The 15,943-nt window shown below is 61.9% G+C and overlaps 1 protein-coding gene across 1 annotated transcript in view; it reads left to right on the forward strand.

Moving 5' to 3' along the window:
- The window catches only part of LOC119108387 (cytoplasmic FMR1-interacting protein-like), a 95,487-nt gene extending 80,793 nt beyond the window's left edge, over positions 1 to 14,694 (forward strand). The window contains 17 exon segments of the mRNA XM_037231963.1: positions 1,145 to 1,296; positions 1,826 to 2,032; positions 2,322 to 2,447; positions 2,449 to 2,543; positions 3,237 to 3,367; positions 3,861 to 4,114; positions 6,343 to 6,411; positions 7,638 to 7,711; positions 8,290 to 8,463; positions 8,793 to 9,021; positions 9,194 to 9,393; positions 9,712 to 9,898; positions 10,357 to 10,495; positions 10,824 to 10,966; positions 11,480 to 11,635; positions 11,875 to 12,113; positions 14,337 to 14,694. Coding sequence (XP_037087858.1) covers positions 1,145 to 1,296; positions 1,826 to 2,032; positions 2,322 to 2,447; positions 2,449 to 2,543; positions 3,237 to 3,367; positions 3,861 to 4,114; positions 6,343 to 6,411; positions 7,638 to 7,711; positions 8,290 to 8,463; positions 8,793 to 9,021; positions 9,194 to 9,393; positions 9,712 to 9,898; positions 10,357 to 10,495; positions 10,824 to 10,966; positions 11,480 to 11,635; positions 11,875 to 12,113; positions 14,337 to 14,694 — 2,933 coding nt within the window.
- Positions 14,695 to 15,943: the final 1,249 nt, after the last annotated feature.

Below are 15,943 nucleotides of genomic sequence, written 5' to 3' on the forward strand. Positions count from 1 at the left end.
TGTGTGAGGCTGGCCGGCCCAGCCGCTGCGGCTGTCTGCGAGCCCTCCCTTCTTGGTCTCGATCCGCCACCTGCTGCCTCCGCCGTCACGTGCCGGTGAGCGGGCCGGTCAAGCCCTCCCCTCTTTGCCTCGATCCGCCACCTGCTGCCTCCGCCGTCACGTGGTGGTGAGCGGTCCGGTCGAGCCCTCCCCTCTTGGCCTCGATCCTTCGCCTCCTCCCTCCGCCGTCACGTGGTGGTGAGCGGGCCGGTCGAGCCCTCCCCTCTTGGCCTCGATCCTCCACCTCCTCTCTCCGTCGTCACGTGGTGGTGAGCGGGCCGGTCGAGCCCTCCCCTCTTGGCCTCGATCCTTCGCCTCCTCTCTCCGCCGTCACGTAGTGGTGAGCGGGCCGGTCGAGCCCTCCCCTCTTGGCCTCGATCCTTCGCCTCCTCTCTCCGCCGTCACGTGCCGGTGAGCGGGCCGGTCGAGCCCTCCCCTCTTGGCCTCGATCCTTCACCTCCTCTCTCCGCCGTCACGTGGTGGTGAGCGGGCCGGTCGAGCCCTCCCCTCTTGGCCTCGATCCTCCCCTCCTCTCTCCGTCACGTGCCGGTGAGCGGGGCCGGTCGAGCCCCCCTCTTGGCCTCGATCCTTCACCTCCTCCCTCCGCCGTCACGTGCGGTGAGCGGGCCGGTCGAGCCCCCCCTCTTGGCCTCGATCCTTCACCTCCTCCCTCCGCCGTCACGTGCCGGTGAGCGGGCCGGTCGAGCCTCCCCTCTTGGCCTCGATCCTTCACCTCCTCCCTCCGCCGTCACGTGCCGGTGAGCGGGCCGGTCGAGCCCTCCCCTCTTGGCCTCGATCCTTCACCTCCTCCCTCCGCCGTCACGTGCCGGTGAGCGGGCCGGTCGAGCCCTCCCCTCTTGGCCTCGATCCTTCACCTCCTCCCTCCGCCGTCACGTGCCGGTGAGCGGGCCGGTCGAGCCCTCCCCTCTTGGCCTCGATCCTTCACCTCCTCCCTCCGCCGTCACGTGCCGGTGAGCGGGTCGGTCGAGCCCTCCCCGTGGCGGGTGACGGGTGCGGGGTGGCCGGGCACCGCCGGTGCTGGAAGGGACGCCGGGCGTCCACCATACGTGGTGCCCCCCGCTGAGACGGCCGCCTCGTCCCGCAGGGTCTGGAGGTGGTGCGCTCTTCGCGACAATGCAGATCGCGCCCTTCAACTACGTGCGGCGCAGCAAGAACTTTGACCCGTCCAAGTGGCCGCTGGCCAACAACGAACCAGACCACCCGCAGTCGGACTGCTCAGCTCCCTGCCGCAGATCCGCGACGACCACCTCAAGTACATCTCCGAGCTGGCCAGATACAGCAACGAGTGCGGCCCCAGGCGTGCCCGGTGGGGAGCGGGGCCACGGGCACGGGACGGTTAGCGCAGTGGGTTGCGGATGGGGGCTGCGTAAGTGGGATATTTCCCTGTTGACGTTATTGGCCGTATCCAGGCCACGCTGATGTTGCTGATCCATATCTTGAGGGGGAGGGGGGGGGGGGGCGGTTTTGAGTTGTGAACTAGTAGCAGAAAATCTGCAGTTCCCAGCGTATGTTCAGCCCAGCCACTGAAATGGAAAAACATTTCATGTTAGTGCAGCATGATGCACAAGCAACCTGGACTCCTCCTGAGATCCCTTGCGCGTTGAAAGCGGGCGAGTATGCAGGAGTAAGCGGCCTAGCATACTTCTTATGAGGCAGCGGCGTCTGCTGGGCTGCGGCCGGTGGAAAGTGGCTGAGCTTTGCAGCTGGGGTTGTGTCCGACCGGCGGGTGCCTGACCTCGGCGCGCGCCGCCGCCTCCGCCGCCAGGTGACCACCACGTACAAGGACTCGCCGCGCACGGACGCCGAGAACCGGGCCATCTGCGAGCTGGCGCTGCGCGGCCTCCAGCTGCTCTCCGAGTGGACGTCGGTGGTGACGGAGCTCTACTCGTGGAAGCTGCTGCACCCGACCGACCACCACCAGAACAAGGAGTGTCCCACCGAGGCCGAGGAGTACGGAGCGGGTCAGTGGCGGGCTCACAGCGTCAGAGAGGCCACGGGTCGGGGGCGGAGACGAGTGGCGGGGGATAGCATGACCCGGGATGTCACAAGCCCGACTGCTATGGGAGCTTATCACGCTCCGCTCCTCCATACCAGGCTCTGTGTGTTTGTTACACGGCGTGCTGCACGCCTTTTCTGAAGTTGGTCCGGCCGCCGCATCACCGGCCTGTCGCTGCTCACCGCTGACCAGTGCCCTGCCCCCACCCCCCTCCGCGCCACCAAGCGTGCCACTGCTCACCGCTGACTGCCCCCCCCCCCCGCAGGCCACGCGCTACAACTACAACCCGACGACGAGAAGTTCCGCGCTGATCGAGGTCATCGCCATGATCAAGGGCCTCCAGGTGCTGATGGCCAAGATGGAGACGGCCTTCAGCGACGGTATCCGGCGTAAACATCTACGCCGAGCTGCAGGACTTCATCCAGCTGACGCTTGCGCGAGCCGCTGCGCAAGGTCCATCAAGAACAAGAAGGAACCTGGTCCGGAGGTGAGCCCGGGCGCTGAATGGTGGCGGGCGGCGGCGGCGGCGCGTCCCTGGCTCGGTGCTGGTGTGTCTGTCTGGGAGGAGGGCGACTGTCAGTGCCACGGCAGGATCGGGGACGCACTATTGACCCGGTATATATATATATATATATATATATATATATATATAGATATAGATATAGATATAGATATAGATATAGATATAGATATAGATATAGATATAGATATAGATATAGATATAGATATAGATATATAGATATATAGATATATAGATATATAGATATATAGATATAGATATAGATATAGATATAGATATAGATATAGATATATATATATATATATATATATATCCTTATATATATATACATATATATACATATATATATATATATATATACATATCCTTATATATATATATATATATATATATATATATATATATATATATATATAGTATATATTTTGCCATTGTATATATTTGTGTATATATATATACACGTATATATGTATATATCTGTATATATTTTTTGTATGCACATATATATCCGGTCAGGGAGCTCTGGTTCGCAGGCGCGTTTGCGACTGGTCGAGGTATGCGTATGCCCCACTGGCCGTCGCGTGCGTGAGTGCGCCGCCGTTCGATGTGCGCGCGTCAGAGCGCGCGCGCAGGCGTGACCGGCGTCTGCCCCGCCGCCAGCATCATCACGTCCATCCGGGAGACGTGTGCCGACTGGCAGCACGGCGTCCAGCCGCAGGACGACCCCATGCTGCGCGGGAAGAAGGACCCCGACAGCGGCTTCAGCATCAAGGTGCCGCGCCGGCGCGTCGGTGAGTGCCGCTGCTGCCGGCCCCGGCCGCTCCGGTCAGCAGGTCAGCCGCTCGGCGGCCGGTGGGGTGACCATCGGGGGAAGCCGCGCTCGGTCAGGGCGTGAGGTCAGAGCGTGAGGTCAGGTCAGGGCGTGAGGTCAGTCAGAAGCCGCGCTCAGTCAGAAGCCGCGCTCGGTCAGGGCGTGAGGGACGGTCGGTTGGCCGATGTGTGCTCGGGTGACACTGGGACGGAAGCGACCCAGATACCTCAGAGCTGGCTCGGTGACGACAGCTGTCGATGTGTGTGGTGTTTGTGGCGTCAGACACGGCTGTTGTGCCGACGGTCCGACCGAGCGTTCCATCCCGCTTCTGCTGAGGCGGCGGGCTGATGGTCGTCCGCCTGTCTGTCTATGCGGTGTGCCCTGCTGAGGCGGCGGGCTGATGGTCGTCCGCCTGTCTGTCTGCGGTGTGCCGGCTGACGCGTCCCTCCCCTCCCCCCCCCCCCCCCCCCCAGGCCCGTCCTCGACGCAGCTGTACATGGTGCGCACCATGCTGGAGTCGCTGATCGCCGACAAGTCTGGCGGCAAGCGCACGCTGCGCAAGGACATCGACGGCCCGTACCTGCTGCAGATCGACCAGTTCCACAAGACGTCCTTCTTCTGGCCGTACCTGCTGAACATCAGCGAGTTCCTGCAGCAGTGCTGCGACCTCTCGCAGCTGTGGTACCGCGAGTTCTACCTCGAGATGACCATGGGCAAGCGCATCCAGGTGAGAGGGCGCCACCGCAGCCGCTCCCGCCCTGTGTGCCCGCGCCTCCGGCGGCGGTGTGCTTCCTCCGGCCGCTCTTGTCTGTTAGGTGGGCCTCCGTGTGGGGACGCCAGGCGGGCGGGGAGCACTCCCAGGTCTCTCAGACGTTGGCCGTTCCTCATTGCCCCTGGTCTTCGTCTCCATGTGTCCATGTGTGTTTGTCTGATCAGATGAGTGCCAGTGACAGCTGGGTTTGGGTCTTGTGTCTCGTGGTCTGTCTGTCACGATCGGACGCGGGATGGTCCCCGTGGCTTGGTTTGGTGGGCCGCTGAGCGCCGCTGTCCCTGTATCCAGTCCGTCGCGGGCTGATCCCGTTTACAACCGTCTCGTCGGATCTGTGCACGTGTACGCCGGTGCTGTGTGCCAATCCTTAAGTTGTGCTTCTCTCTTGGTGCTCCCGCAGTGCTTTGTGGTCGCCTGTTGCCGAACAATTGGTCTGGTCAGATGCAGTGGCCCTGTATCTGCCCTTGGGCTTCTGTCGTTGCTCCCTGCGCGTCGCCACATTTCCGTGTCTGTGTCCCGTGTCTCTGTCACTCCGTTTTTGTTCATGGCTTTGAGTCTCGAGATACGATCTCTGTTTCCTGTCGAGTGGTGGCCTTGCTTGGGGTGGAGGGCGCGGTGACGTCATTGGTATCTTCCTACCGTAGTTTTATGTGGGTGTTCCTGGCTCGAACTATCTTAGTTGTAGTGCGCTTCAGTGCAGCCGTGCGCCTTGATGTGTATCTGTCCCGTTGCTCTGATTCGGCGCCTCCTCTGGGGCCGTTGCTTGTCCGTGTCTGGGCACCGGCTCGTGTTCTGCCGTCCTTGTTGTCTGTCCGTGTCTGAGTGCCGGCTCGCGTTCTGCCGTCTCTGTCGTCTGTCTGTGTCTGAGCACCGGCTCGTGTTCTGCCTTCGCTGTCGTCTGTACGTGTCTGAGCACCGGCTTGTGTTATGCCGTCCCTGTTGTCTGTCCGTGTCTGAGCACCGGCTTGTGTTCTGCCGCCCCTGTCGTCTGTCCGTGTCTGAGCACCGGCTCGTGTTCTGCCACCCCTGTTGTCTGTCCGTGTCTGAGCACCGGCTTGTGTTCTGCCGTCCCTGTTGTCTGTTCGTGTCTGAGCACCGGCTCGTGTTCTGCCGTCCCTGTTGTCTGTCCGTGTCTGAGCACCTGCTTGTGTTCTGCCGCCCTTGTCTTCTGTGCGTGTCTGAGCACCGGCTTGTGTTCCGCCGTCCCTGTTGTCTGTCCGTGTCCGAGCACCGGCTCGTGTTCTGTCGTCCCTATTGTCTGTCCGTGTCTGAGTACCGGCTCGTGTTCTGCCGTCCCTGTTCGTCCGTGTCTGAGCACCCGCTCGTGTTCTGCCGTCCCTGTTCGTTCGTGTCTGAGCACCCGCTCGCGTTCTGCCGTCCCTGTTGTCTGTCCGTGTCTGAGTACCGGCTCGCGTTCTGCCGTCCCTGTTGTCTGTGCGTGTCTGGAGTCCGTCCGAGTGTGGCCCGTCTGCACCCGTCCGAGGCGGGTCCATGCTCTCGCTGCACCATAGGCCGCTGCCTGGCTGCCGTGTGTCAGTAGCGGACGTCTGGATGCTCCGAAATAGTGGTCGGTCCTGGGCGGCCAGCCGAGGCCAGACTGCAACCGGCACTCGACGCTTTGCCGTCGGTGCCGCACAAGCGTAGTAGCGCGCTGATGTTGGTGTTCCGTGCTGGATGCCCGACCGCGCCGTGCCGGGGCCCGTCCGGACTGGAGGCACACCCGGGCCCACCCCTCCCGTCCCAGTGTAAAGCTGCCTCGCCGCCGCACGATGTCTATAAGGCAGAGGGTGAATGCTTTCGTTGCTAAAGTTAACGAACGTTTCCGTTAGCGGATTGAAAGCGTGTTGGTCGGCAACACTCAAGTTGAATGCCTAAACATGCCGGGAGTCACGTCCCCTTTCACCCCGAATTTGTGCTCCAGAGGTGCGATGTTAACGCTGCTGTCACTGTAGTCTGGAGCTGCTCCGGGCCACTCTGTTGAACCCGGTGTGCCCTCTCGACTCTGTTCCCGATTATGAGTGAGTCGGCATCACCGGCGAGCGCTCCGCGCCATCCTCTGACCGGGCGCGGGCAGCCGTCGCGGCCCGCGCCCGGCGCCGGGCTGTGACGTCCGCGCCCCGTCCCCTCTCAGCGTGCCCATTCTAAGCCGCGTGTCTCCCCTCCTCGCTCGCGCGCGGCCCGTGCAGCATTGCACGGCGCCGCACGAGCACAACGATGAGTGTACCAACCTGGTGGTGATGGAGAAGCGCATTCAGGTCAGGCGGCTCGGTCCGGCCGGCGCGGCTAGCTAGTGACGCATGCGCAGCAGCGGCGGCGGCGGCGGCGGCGGCCGGGCGCGCCTGGTGGACCGGGCCGGGCACAGCGGCGGCCGCGGCCCGCGCTCGCCGCCGCATGAGCTCGCGTGTTGTGTGCAGTGGGTAGCGGTGGCGGGCCTGCGGGATTCGCTTGCGCCTCGGCTGGTGTGTTCCCTCTGGCCGGCGTCTGGCTTGATCTCACCCGGCTAACGGGGCGCCTGCGCGTGTTGGTGTCGTGGTTGGTGTGGTAGCCGGCAGTTGCGGCGCTGCATGCCGTCGGTGTGTGTGACCCCGCCGAGCCCGGTGTAGGATCCCGCCACTGTCCGTGGTACATCCCTAACCCTGCACCCAGCCGCCGGCGCTGCGTGCGGTCGTCCGGACGTGGGCGAGGGAGGGGAGGGGAACACGCCACCGGCACTAGCCGTGCAGGACGCGAGGCGCTTCTCGGTTCTCCAGGCACCAACACCCTTCTCAGGAAACAGAAGGCATGTGTCGCTCAGTGGGAGTGATGGTGACCCTAGTCTGGCTGGCTGGAGGCTTCTCGTTAACGCGTTTGAGCGTCTCGTTTGGTGCTGATCTTTATCTGTGTTCTCTGTGGCGCTGTGAAAAGGCACCGAAACGCCTTTCATGCGAGATGATTTTATTGGCAAATTCCTTCGCGGTGAAACCTCTGGAGACAAGGCCTGTATTTCGACGAGAAAGGTGATTAGATTGCCGCAACCAATCCAGTGTTGCTCGCGGTACTAACCCGGGTCATTTTCGTTGGAGCTGGCCAGCACCTGGCTGTGCTCTGAGCTCCGGATCTGCACGTACCGTTGTCTGCTTTGTACTAAAACTGCCCTTGTTGCTCACACTGTCACTGCTTCATACTAATATGCACCTGATCATCCGGAACCAGAGGCAGTCCGTGTGCACTTGTCACTGTCATATTTCGAAAATATTGTCTTAATTGTCTCACCTGCACTTCAACTACACGTACTCACTCCCCGCACTTTAATGACACGTGCTTACTCCCCCGCACTTATATTACACGTACTCACTAAATGTCCCGTGTTGGCATCGAATTAAACCTGTTTGTGTGTGCGTGCGTGTCGCCTTGTGTTACCGTTCCGTCGCCGACCCAACGTCTGGGGCCGGGCATGCCTTGCGGCCGGCCTCTGGCTGACTGGCTCCCGCTGTGTCGGCAGTTCCCCATCGAGATGTCGATGCCGTGGATCCTGACCGACCACATCCTGCGCAACAAGGAGCCCTCCATGATGGAGTGAGTAGGCGGCCCCGGTGTTGGCCGACGCCGGCCGGTCTCGATGCTGGATGCTTGGTGACCGTTGGGGCGTAGAACCAAGGCCTCGGTCCGAGCGAGAACCAAAGCCGGCCAGTGTGAGCTGAGCTGCAGCCGAGCTTCTGAGGACAGCCGAACGTCACTCTTTCGCAGGCGGAGGATGTCGTGTGTCAGGGTTAACTTCTGTAGGCGTGCGACTGTTGCCACGTTCGCTCGGGGGCGCGGCGCTCCTGCTGCGCTCACAGGTCAGATCTGTGCAGTTTCGATAGGTATTGTTGGCTATGTCTGTGACGTAAGACGGCACATAGCGATGCCAGAGCGCCACCAGCTGCTGATCTGGTGCGGGCCTCGCTCGCTCTCAGTCTGCCGCCGTCGTCTGCCCTGCCGGCGTCTTGTCTCTTCCCCTCCCCCTCTCTCTTTCTCTGGTGCCGCCGCCGCTCAGGTGGGCGCTGTCTCGACGGCCGCCAGCTGCTTCGTCCGCTCTCCCCGTCTGGCTGTGGTCGCTGTGTGGCGCCGGGGCCTGCGCGGTGCGTGACGGATGGGGGCGCGTGCTGCGGCAGGTGCGTGCTCTACCCGCTGGACTTGTACAACGACGCTGGCTACTACGCGCTCACCAAGTTCCGCAAGCAGTTCCTCTACGACGAGGTCGAAGCCGAGGTCAACCTCTGCTTCGACCAGTTCGTCTACAAGCTGAGCGAGCAGATCTTCGCGTACTACAAGAACCTGGCTGGCAGGTAGGAGCGTCCGTGTTTGGCGGCTCGACAGGCTTAGTTGATCGCCGGTCACGCTGCTGGCGGCGCTCACGGCTGGCGCCTCCCGATGTGCATGAATGTGCAGCAATGCTCTAGTAATGAGAGGTGCGCCACTGCGAGTGTGAGAGCCTTCTGGTTCAGTTGACTGATGGGCGTTGACCAGCAGCCGAGCCTGATCCGCGGCCGTGTAGTCCAGTTGGCTGATGGGCGTTGACCAGCAGCCGGGCCTGATCCGCCGCCGTGTAGTTCCGTTGGCTGATGGGCGTTGCCCAGCAGCTGGGCCTGATCCGCCGCCGCCTGTGTTCCGCCAGCATCATGCTGGACAAGCGCTTCCGGATCGACTGCGCCATGCTGGGCACGCGGCTGCCGTACCCGCCGGCCAACCGGTACGAGACGCTGATGAAGCAGCGGCACGTGCTGCTGCTGGGCCGCTCGATCGACCTCAACAAGCTCATCTCGCAGCGCATCAACGCCAACATGCAGAAGTCGCTCGACCTGGCGCTGACGCGCTTCGAGGCGAGCGACCTGACCGGCATCGTGGTGAGTGGGAGGGGAGGGAGCGGGAGACGCTCCGCCCGGCTGGCCGAAGCGGGTCTTGCGTTGGGATGTTTCCGACGATGGATGTGAAAACAGACCTCGTGCCCCGGCCGGCCGGCCGCCGGCCATTAGCCCGAGCTGTCCTCTGACGCGCCCGTGCTGGCGGCGCCTGCAGGAGCTGGACGGCCTGCTGCGGGTCAATCACCTGGCGCACAAGCTGCTGAGCGCCAGCCTGGCCCTCGACGACTACGACGCCATGCTGCGCGAGGCCAACCACAACGTGCTGGCGCCCTACGGCCGCATCACACTGCACGTGTTCTGGGAGCTCAACTACGACTTCCTGCCCAACTACTGCTACAACGCCGCCACCAACCGGTGGGTAATGCCCCGAGCGGGTCGGCCTCCGGCGGCGCAAGGGGGGGGGGGGGGGGCAGGGAGATGGTCCGGAAGGTGACAGCAAACTATTGCCCTCGCCGGAATAGCGGATGGGAATGATCAGGGGGCATTAGTGTGACAGCACCAGTTTGTTGCGCGCGAAGCTATGTGGGTGTGCCTGTAATAGTGCCCGCTGTCTGAAAACCTCTGTCGTAGTTCGTCTTTGGATATCGAGTTTACGTGCGACTCACCACGGTCGCGTGATCGGCGCAGCCATGCCTCGGCCTGTGACCCTGACCATGCCCGGGGTCGTGTCAGGTTTGTGCGCGCCACGGGCCTGGTGTTCTCGGCCGGGGTGAACCGGGAGAAGCCGCCGCAGGCGCCACACTTCATGCTCTGGGGCAGCCGGGCGCTCAACACCTCCTACAGCAGCATCTACGGCCAGTACTCGGGCTTCGTGGGCGCGCCGCACTTCAGGGCGGTCTGCCGGCTGCTCGGCTACCAGGTGAGGCGGCGGCCCGCGGGGCGTCACCGGCGCACGCGGCCGCGCAGCGACGGCCGGAGCCCTCCGGCCCCGGCCGCGGCCTGCGCCGGCGAGCTGGCCATGCCTGCCGCACGGCCGGGACCGACTGTGCTGCGGTATGGCGGTCAGCAGCGTGGCGCCGTGGCTTGTCCTGTGCCGTGTGGCGGCATGGCCTCAGCAAAAGGTCCAGTGGAGATCGAATTGTCTTCGTCAAAGCCTCGAATGAGACCGACTTCAGCAAAGATCAATCTGTTCATGATTGGAAGACTCAAATCGTCTATAACGGGTGCCATTTGCCACTCAAAGCTGTTTGCCACACAAGGCCGGCGCGTGCATTGTATCTGTGTTGTGTTATGTTGCGTGATGGCGTGGCTGAGCAAGCACGTTTGGGGTCGGGTGGACCGGCGTCTGACCGCCGCCGCCGCCGCCGCCGCCGCCAGGGCATCGCCGTGGTGATGGAGGAGCTGCTCAAGATCATCAAGTCGCTCATCCAGGGCAACATCCTGCAGTTCACGCGCACGCTGATGCACGTGATGCCGCAGCGCTGTCACCTGCCCATGCACGACTACGGCTCGGCCGGTGGGTGTCTGGCCGGCGCCGCTTGGGCGCGCCGGGCCGGGGCGTCTGGCGCGTGGGGCGCTGGCACGGCGCCGACTGGGCGCTTGCTTGTCGGACCGACACCGAGTGCTCGGTGTTGGAGGGAAGGTTCGCGTACTGACGAGATGGATGCTCGAGAAACATGTGCGTTATCCTTGCAAATGTGGAGGTGACAATGCGACGCGTTGGAAATGTTTGTTTTCAAAATAGGTTTAAAGTGCAACATTGAGTGTGCTTGCACGGGAAGTTGGTCTGCCGGTGGGAGCCATGGCGTGTGCGGCGGACTGACGGCGCGTCCGGCCTTGGCCAGGCGTGCTGGAGTACTACAATGCCACGCTGAACGACATCATCCAGTACCCGGACGCCCGCACCGAGCTCTTCCACAACTTCCGCGAGTTCGGCAACGCGCTGCTCTTCTGCCTGCTGATGGAGCAGGCGCTCAGCCAGGAGGAGGTCAGCGACCGGGCCGGGGCAGGGGGTTAGGCGCGCGGCTGAGCGCTACGTCAAAATGCCCCTCGGAACAGTGTTTTCATGTGCTGGAAGTAGGGCCCATGTAAGTAAGCTGCTTTAGGCCGTCAGACCGGCTGTTCTGTGAGGGGGTCGGTTCAGCTGTCGGGGGGGGGGGGGGGAGGGGCTTGAAGGGATGAGTTGGCCGTCGGCCGGGTGACGTGCTTCAGTGAAGGAGCCGGCCGTCCAGAGGTCCAGGACGCCGACTGGCGTGAGGTTGACACTGGTCTGTGAGCCCGGGATGCGGGCCGGGCGCAGGGTGGGGTCGTCAGACCAGCGACTAGAGCCGTGCTGGGGCCACGCCGTCAGCTCCAGGATCGGCTGCGCTCGTGTCTGGGCCCGGTGGCCGCGGTCCGATCGGGACTGATCCGGACGGGCCGGCGGCAGCCTGCCGGGTCCGGGCCGCGGCACACGCGCCGCCCTGGAGCCGCCGCTGACGGACGCCGCCGCTGCCGGCAGGTGTGCGATCTGCTGCACGCGGCGCCGTTCCAGTTCATCCTACCGCGCGTCTTCTGCCGTGAGAACGAGAAGCAAGAGCTGAAGCAGAAGCGGCTGCAGGAGAAGTACGCCGCCCTGCAGGTGGTGCACAACATCGGCCAGATGGGCACGCCCAGCGTAAGTACCGCCGGCCGGCCGTCGCTCGCGCCGAGGGCTCCGGCCCGTCGGCGGCTGGTCCAGCGACGTTCCCAGGGCTGACTGTTCGGCTGCGCCTCACGCTGTGCGGCTCTTCTTCAGCCGTGCGGCTGCTCTAGCGGCCGGTACGAGCTGTCGCCGCCGCTGCTGTCGGGCCATGACGCCCGGTCAGCGTTCGCCAGGCTGTCGGCCTCGGCTGACCTGCTATCCTGGGCCGACAGCAAGCCAACATCGCCGAGGAGGGCGACCTGCTGACGCGCGAGCGGCTCTGCTGCGGCCTCTCCGTGTTCGAAGTGATCCTGAGCCGGGTGCGCGGCTTCCTGGACGACCCCATCTGGGTGGGCCCGCCGCCCAAGAACGGCGTCATGAACATCGAGGAGTGCACCGAGTTCCACCGGTTGTGGTCGGCGTTGCAGTTCGTCTACAGCATCCCGGTCGGAGAGAACGAGTTCACCGTCGAGTGAGTACTCGCCGGCCGTGTCGGGGCCGGGCCGGACGCGGGACGGATCGGATCGGATCGGATCGGATCGGATCGGATCGGATCGGATCGGATTGGGTCGGGTCGGGTCGGGTCGGGTCGGGTCGGGTCGGGTCGGGTCATATCAGGTCAGATCGGTTTGGGCTGGATTGGATAGGATTGGATTGAATCGGATCGGATCGGATCCGACCGGATCGGATCGGATGGGATCGGATCGGATCGGATCGGGTCGGGTCGGGTCGGGTCGGGTCGGGTCGGGTCGGGTCGGGTCGGGTCGGATGGGATGGGATCGGATCGGATCGGATCGGATCAGGTCAGATCATATCAGATCAGATCGGTTTGGGCTGGATGGGATAGGATTGAATTGGACTGAATCGGATCGGGGTGGGTATGTGCGCATGTGGCGTTGGAGGCCGTATTCAGCTGTTCAGGTCACAGATGTCACTACAGTCAAATTGTTATCCACCTTTGGGTGCGCGTTGCCGGTAGTGTAGTGGTTAACGCGTCTGCGTTAACCATTGCGCGTCTGGGAAACCAGAGGTACGGGGTTCGATTCCCCGCGGCGCCCGCCATTCCTGCCAGGGCGAGAGGCAGGCGGCGCCATAGAGCCTCAGCAGCTGAGTGCGTCGTGAAGCCCCAGTGACATGACGTGACACCTCTGGGCGCTGTCAAGCTAGTGGATAAAGCTGTCATTGAGGTTCATTTTCGCCTAAGCAACCTCCTCGGCAGGGCCAAACCCAGCCCATCGGGAGCATTAAGGGTGGACGAATCCTTCAGCGTAAAGGGAGTAGGATTTTCCACTTTTGGAGGGGTTTCGAGCTGAAATAACCATCTTGAAGACCATTCAGTGCAGATTACAGCCCCGCCCTTCTTAATATTTAAAATCCTCACCCGCTGGTGGCTGACGCACGCGTCCTGCCCCGGACAAGCGGGGTGCCGCGAGGATTCAGGATGAAGCGAGAAAGAGGATAAGCTCATCTGATGTGCACGATTTTACGTTGCTTGGATTAGAGCCCTTTCAATCACAAATAATCCTTTCAGGGCTATGGGATGAAGAAGAATGCTAGCGGTGGGCAGGACTACCTACGCCTGGGGGGCGAACCGTCGGGCTTTAGCCCCCGCAGAGACTCCTCGGGGAGCGCGCTGGGTGTCCGGTCGGGGTCCCCTTCCCAGGGGCCTCTCGGCCCACTCGTGTCTGACGCATGCAGCCTGCCTCGGATGAGTGGGGCGTCGCGAGGATTCATGATAAAACTAGAAATAGGATGAGAGGATCGGATGGTGAGCAGAATTTTAATTACATTTTGTGCAACATAATCAAGAAGTTATGTATTGCATTTTTACGAAATAAGACCTAGTTATTACGAGATAAGACATGCAATCGAACAACTAGTAAATAACGCTAAAACCGAGCATGTGAAGTGCAAGTACGCACCTGAAATTGACGGATAAATTGGGTAGAACACAAAGAGAAGGGGCCAAAACACGGCCACCTGACGCTGTTTGGTTCAGCACACACCCAGTACCGCCGCGGCCACCTCTCGCTGGATTGAAGAGATACAAGTGAGTGCTGCCACACAAACGTTCCATGACGCAATCCAACTGTGACGCATTAAGGTGCATATTTACTAAATATAGATGTTTTGTCGTCCAGAACACAGCCTTTGCATTTATGAGAATGCCAGCTGTTGTGATGAAGCGTATTTCATCATATGTGTTGCTTGCTTTAATATTTTCAAAGTTGGAACATTCCCTTTGACCGAATTTAACATCGAATTTAGCACAACGCCTTTAAACAACACTTGGAAAGAAATGCCTGAAAAAAACTACTTCCCACTGCCCACTGCCACAATCACGACCCCGGCCGCGGCCTAAGTTTAAGGGCTGGACATGTCGGATGTGTGTGCAGACTAAGGGCTGGACATGTAGGATAACTGTGTGCAGACTTAGGGCTGGACATGTCGGATGTGTGTGCAGACTAAGGGTTGGACATGTATGATATGTGTGTGCAGACTTAGGGCTGGACATGTAGGATGTTTGTGTGTAGACTAAAGGCTGGACATTAAGGATGTGTGTGTGTGCAGACTAAGGGCTGGACATGTAGGATATGTGCGTGCGGTGCCCGCTGACCGATGTGTGGGTGTCAGCCGGTGGCTGGGACGCGTGCGACGGGTCTGACGGGGCGCCGCTGGCCTGTCCCCCCTGCAGGCAGATGTTCGGCGAGGGCATGCACTGGGCCGGCTGCGCCATGATCGTGCTGCTCGGCCAGCAGCGGCGCTTCGAGGCGCTCGACTTCTGCTACCACCTGCTGCGCGTGCAGCGCGTCGACGGCAAGGACGGCGTCATCACTGGCATCCCGCTCAAGAAGATGGTGGACCGCATCCGGCGCTTCCAGGTGCTCAACTCGCAGATCTTCGCCGTGCTCAACAAGTACCTGAAAAGCTCGTACAGCGACCAGGACAACCTGCCGGTGGAGCACGTCAAGTGCTTCCAGCCACCGATCCACCTGGCCAACCAGGGCCACTACCAGCGGCCCGACCAGCTGCGGCCAGTGCGCAAGTCGTGAGCGGGCGGCACCGGCCGGCGCGCGGCAAGCGGGCGCACTCGTGGCAGAGTCGGGGGTGGAGAGGCCGCCCCCCAGCCCCCCCCCCCCCGCGCGCCCGGGAGACGGTAGAGGCGGGTGTTGGAGAGACCGCCCCCGAGTCCCCCCCGCGCCCGGGAGACGGCAGAAACGGCAGCCGGGCGGCGGTGGCGCTCCACACCGGCCGGCCATGGCGTGACTGGCGCCGGCGGCCGTGGTCCTGGCGTGATCGCAGAGGCCCGGAGGAGGCTGCCGGCTGTGTTGGTAGTGACCGGACCTGGCCACCGGGCCACTCGGTGCTTGTTGTCAGATGGTTTGTCTGTTGGTGCGAACTGACGCCCGTACTGGCGCGAGTGCAGATCGCTCGGTAGTTCGTGTGGCGGGCGAGTGAGAGCCGAGCGCCGCCCTCGCTCAGGGTGTTCCGTGTGCGAGTCTGCATCACCCGGTCGTGTGACGAGTCTGCCGGTTGGAGTGTCACATGATTGTGTGTGGGCTGGAGCGTAACATTTGTCTGTGCCGGCTGGAGCCGTCCTGGAACCGCAGGCCGGGCTTCACACCCATGAGACGAGTGTCGGCGGTCCTTGACTCCGGCCCGCCTGCTGGGCAGAGCCTCCCCGCCCCGCCCCGCCGCCTGCGCCATTAGCCGACGCCAGATAGAGCCGCGCCTCTTCCCGGAAGTGGTCTGTACGCCGCGCCAGCAGGCGCAGGACGACTGGCGGCGGCCGTCCCGAGCCGCAGTGATATGTGCTTCCTGCGAGATTCGCGCTGGGAAACCCTCGTTGCTATTTGCGTCATCCCGCTGCATTTTCGCAGATTTTTGTTTCCCGCATGTCATCTGCCGTTATGTATCATGGACACTTCTCGTGTTATTCGTCTTGCTTGATTACGGAACATTATTTTATACTATGAAATGGAAGACTGGTTAAGTGTAAATATAAGCGTCCGTCATATCTCCCACATCCGTTAAACGGCATGATATGGCGCCTATTGCATTTGAATGGATGCAGCCTCGCGCCTGATGGTTTGCACTAAAATGGCCGAGTCGTTAGGCTTACCAGTCATCTTTTCCTTGCTTCTTAAATCGACGGTCGATGACTGGCTCGGCTGCAGCTTGCTTCTCGGCAGAGCGGGCCGCATGGCCAAATCCAAATCAAAGCGTGCTGCGGCGAGGATTTGACGGCTGCTGTGATTTCAGTTCGCGTTAGGCTTAGCTGCAGTTCCAGCTACGGACCGT

The sequence above is a fragment of the Pollicipes pollicipes genome, unplaced genomic scaffold (genome assembly GCF_011947565.3).
Source record: "Pollicipes pollicipes isolate AB1234 unplaced genomic scaffold, Ppol_2.1 Scaffold_6686;HRSCAF=7923_pilon_pilon_pilon, whole genome shotgun sequence".
Lineage (NCBI taxonomy): Eukaryota > Metazoa > Arthropoda > Thecostraca > Pollicipedomorpha > Pollicipedidae > Pollicipes > Pollicipes pollicipes.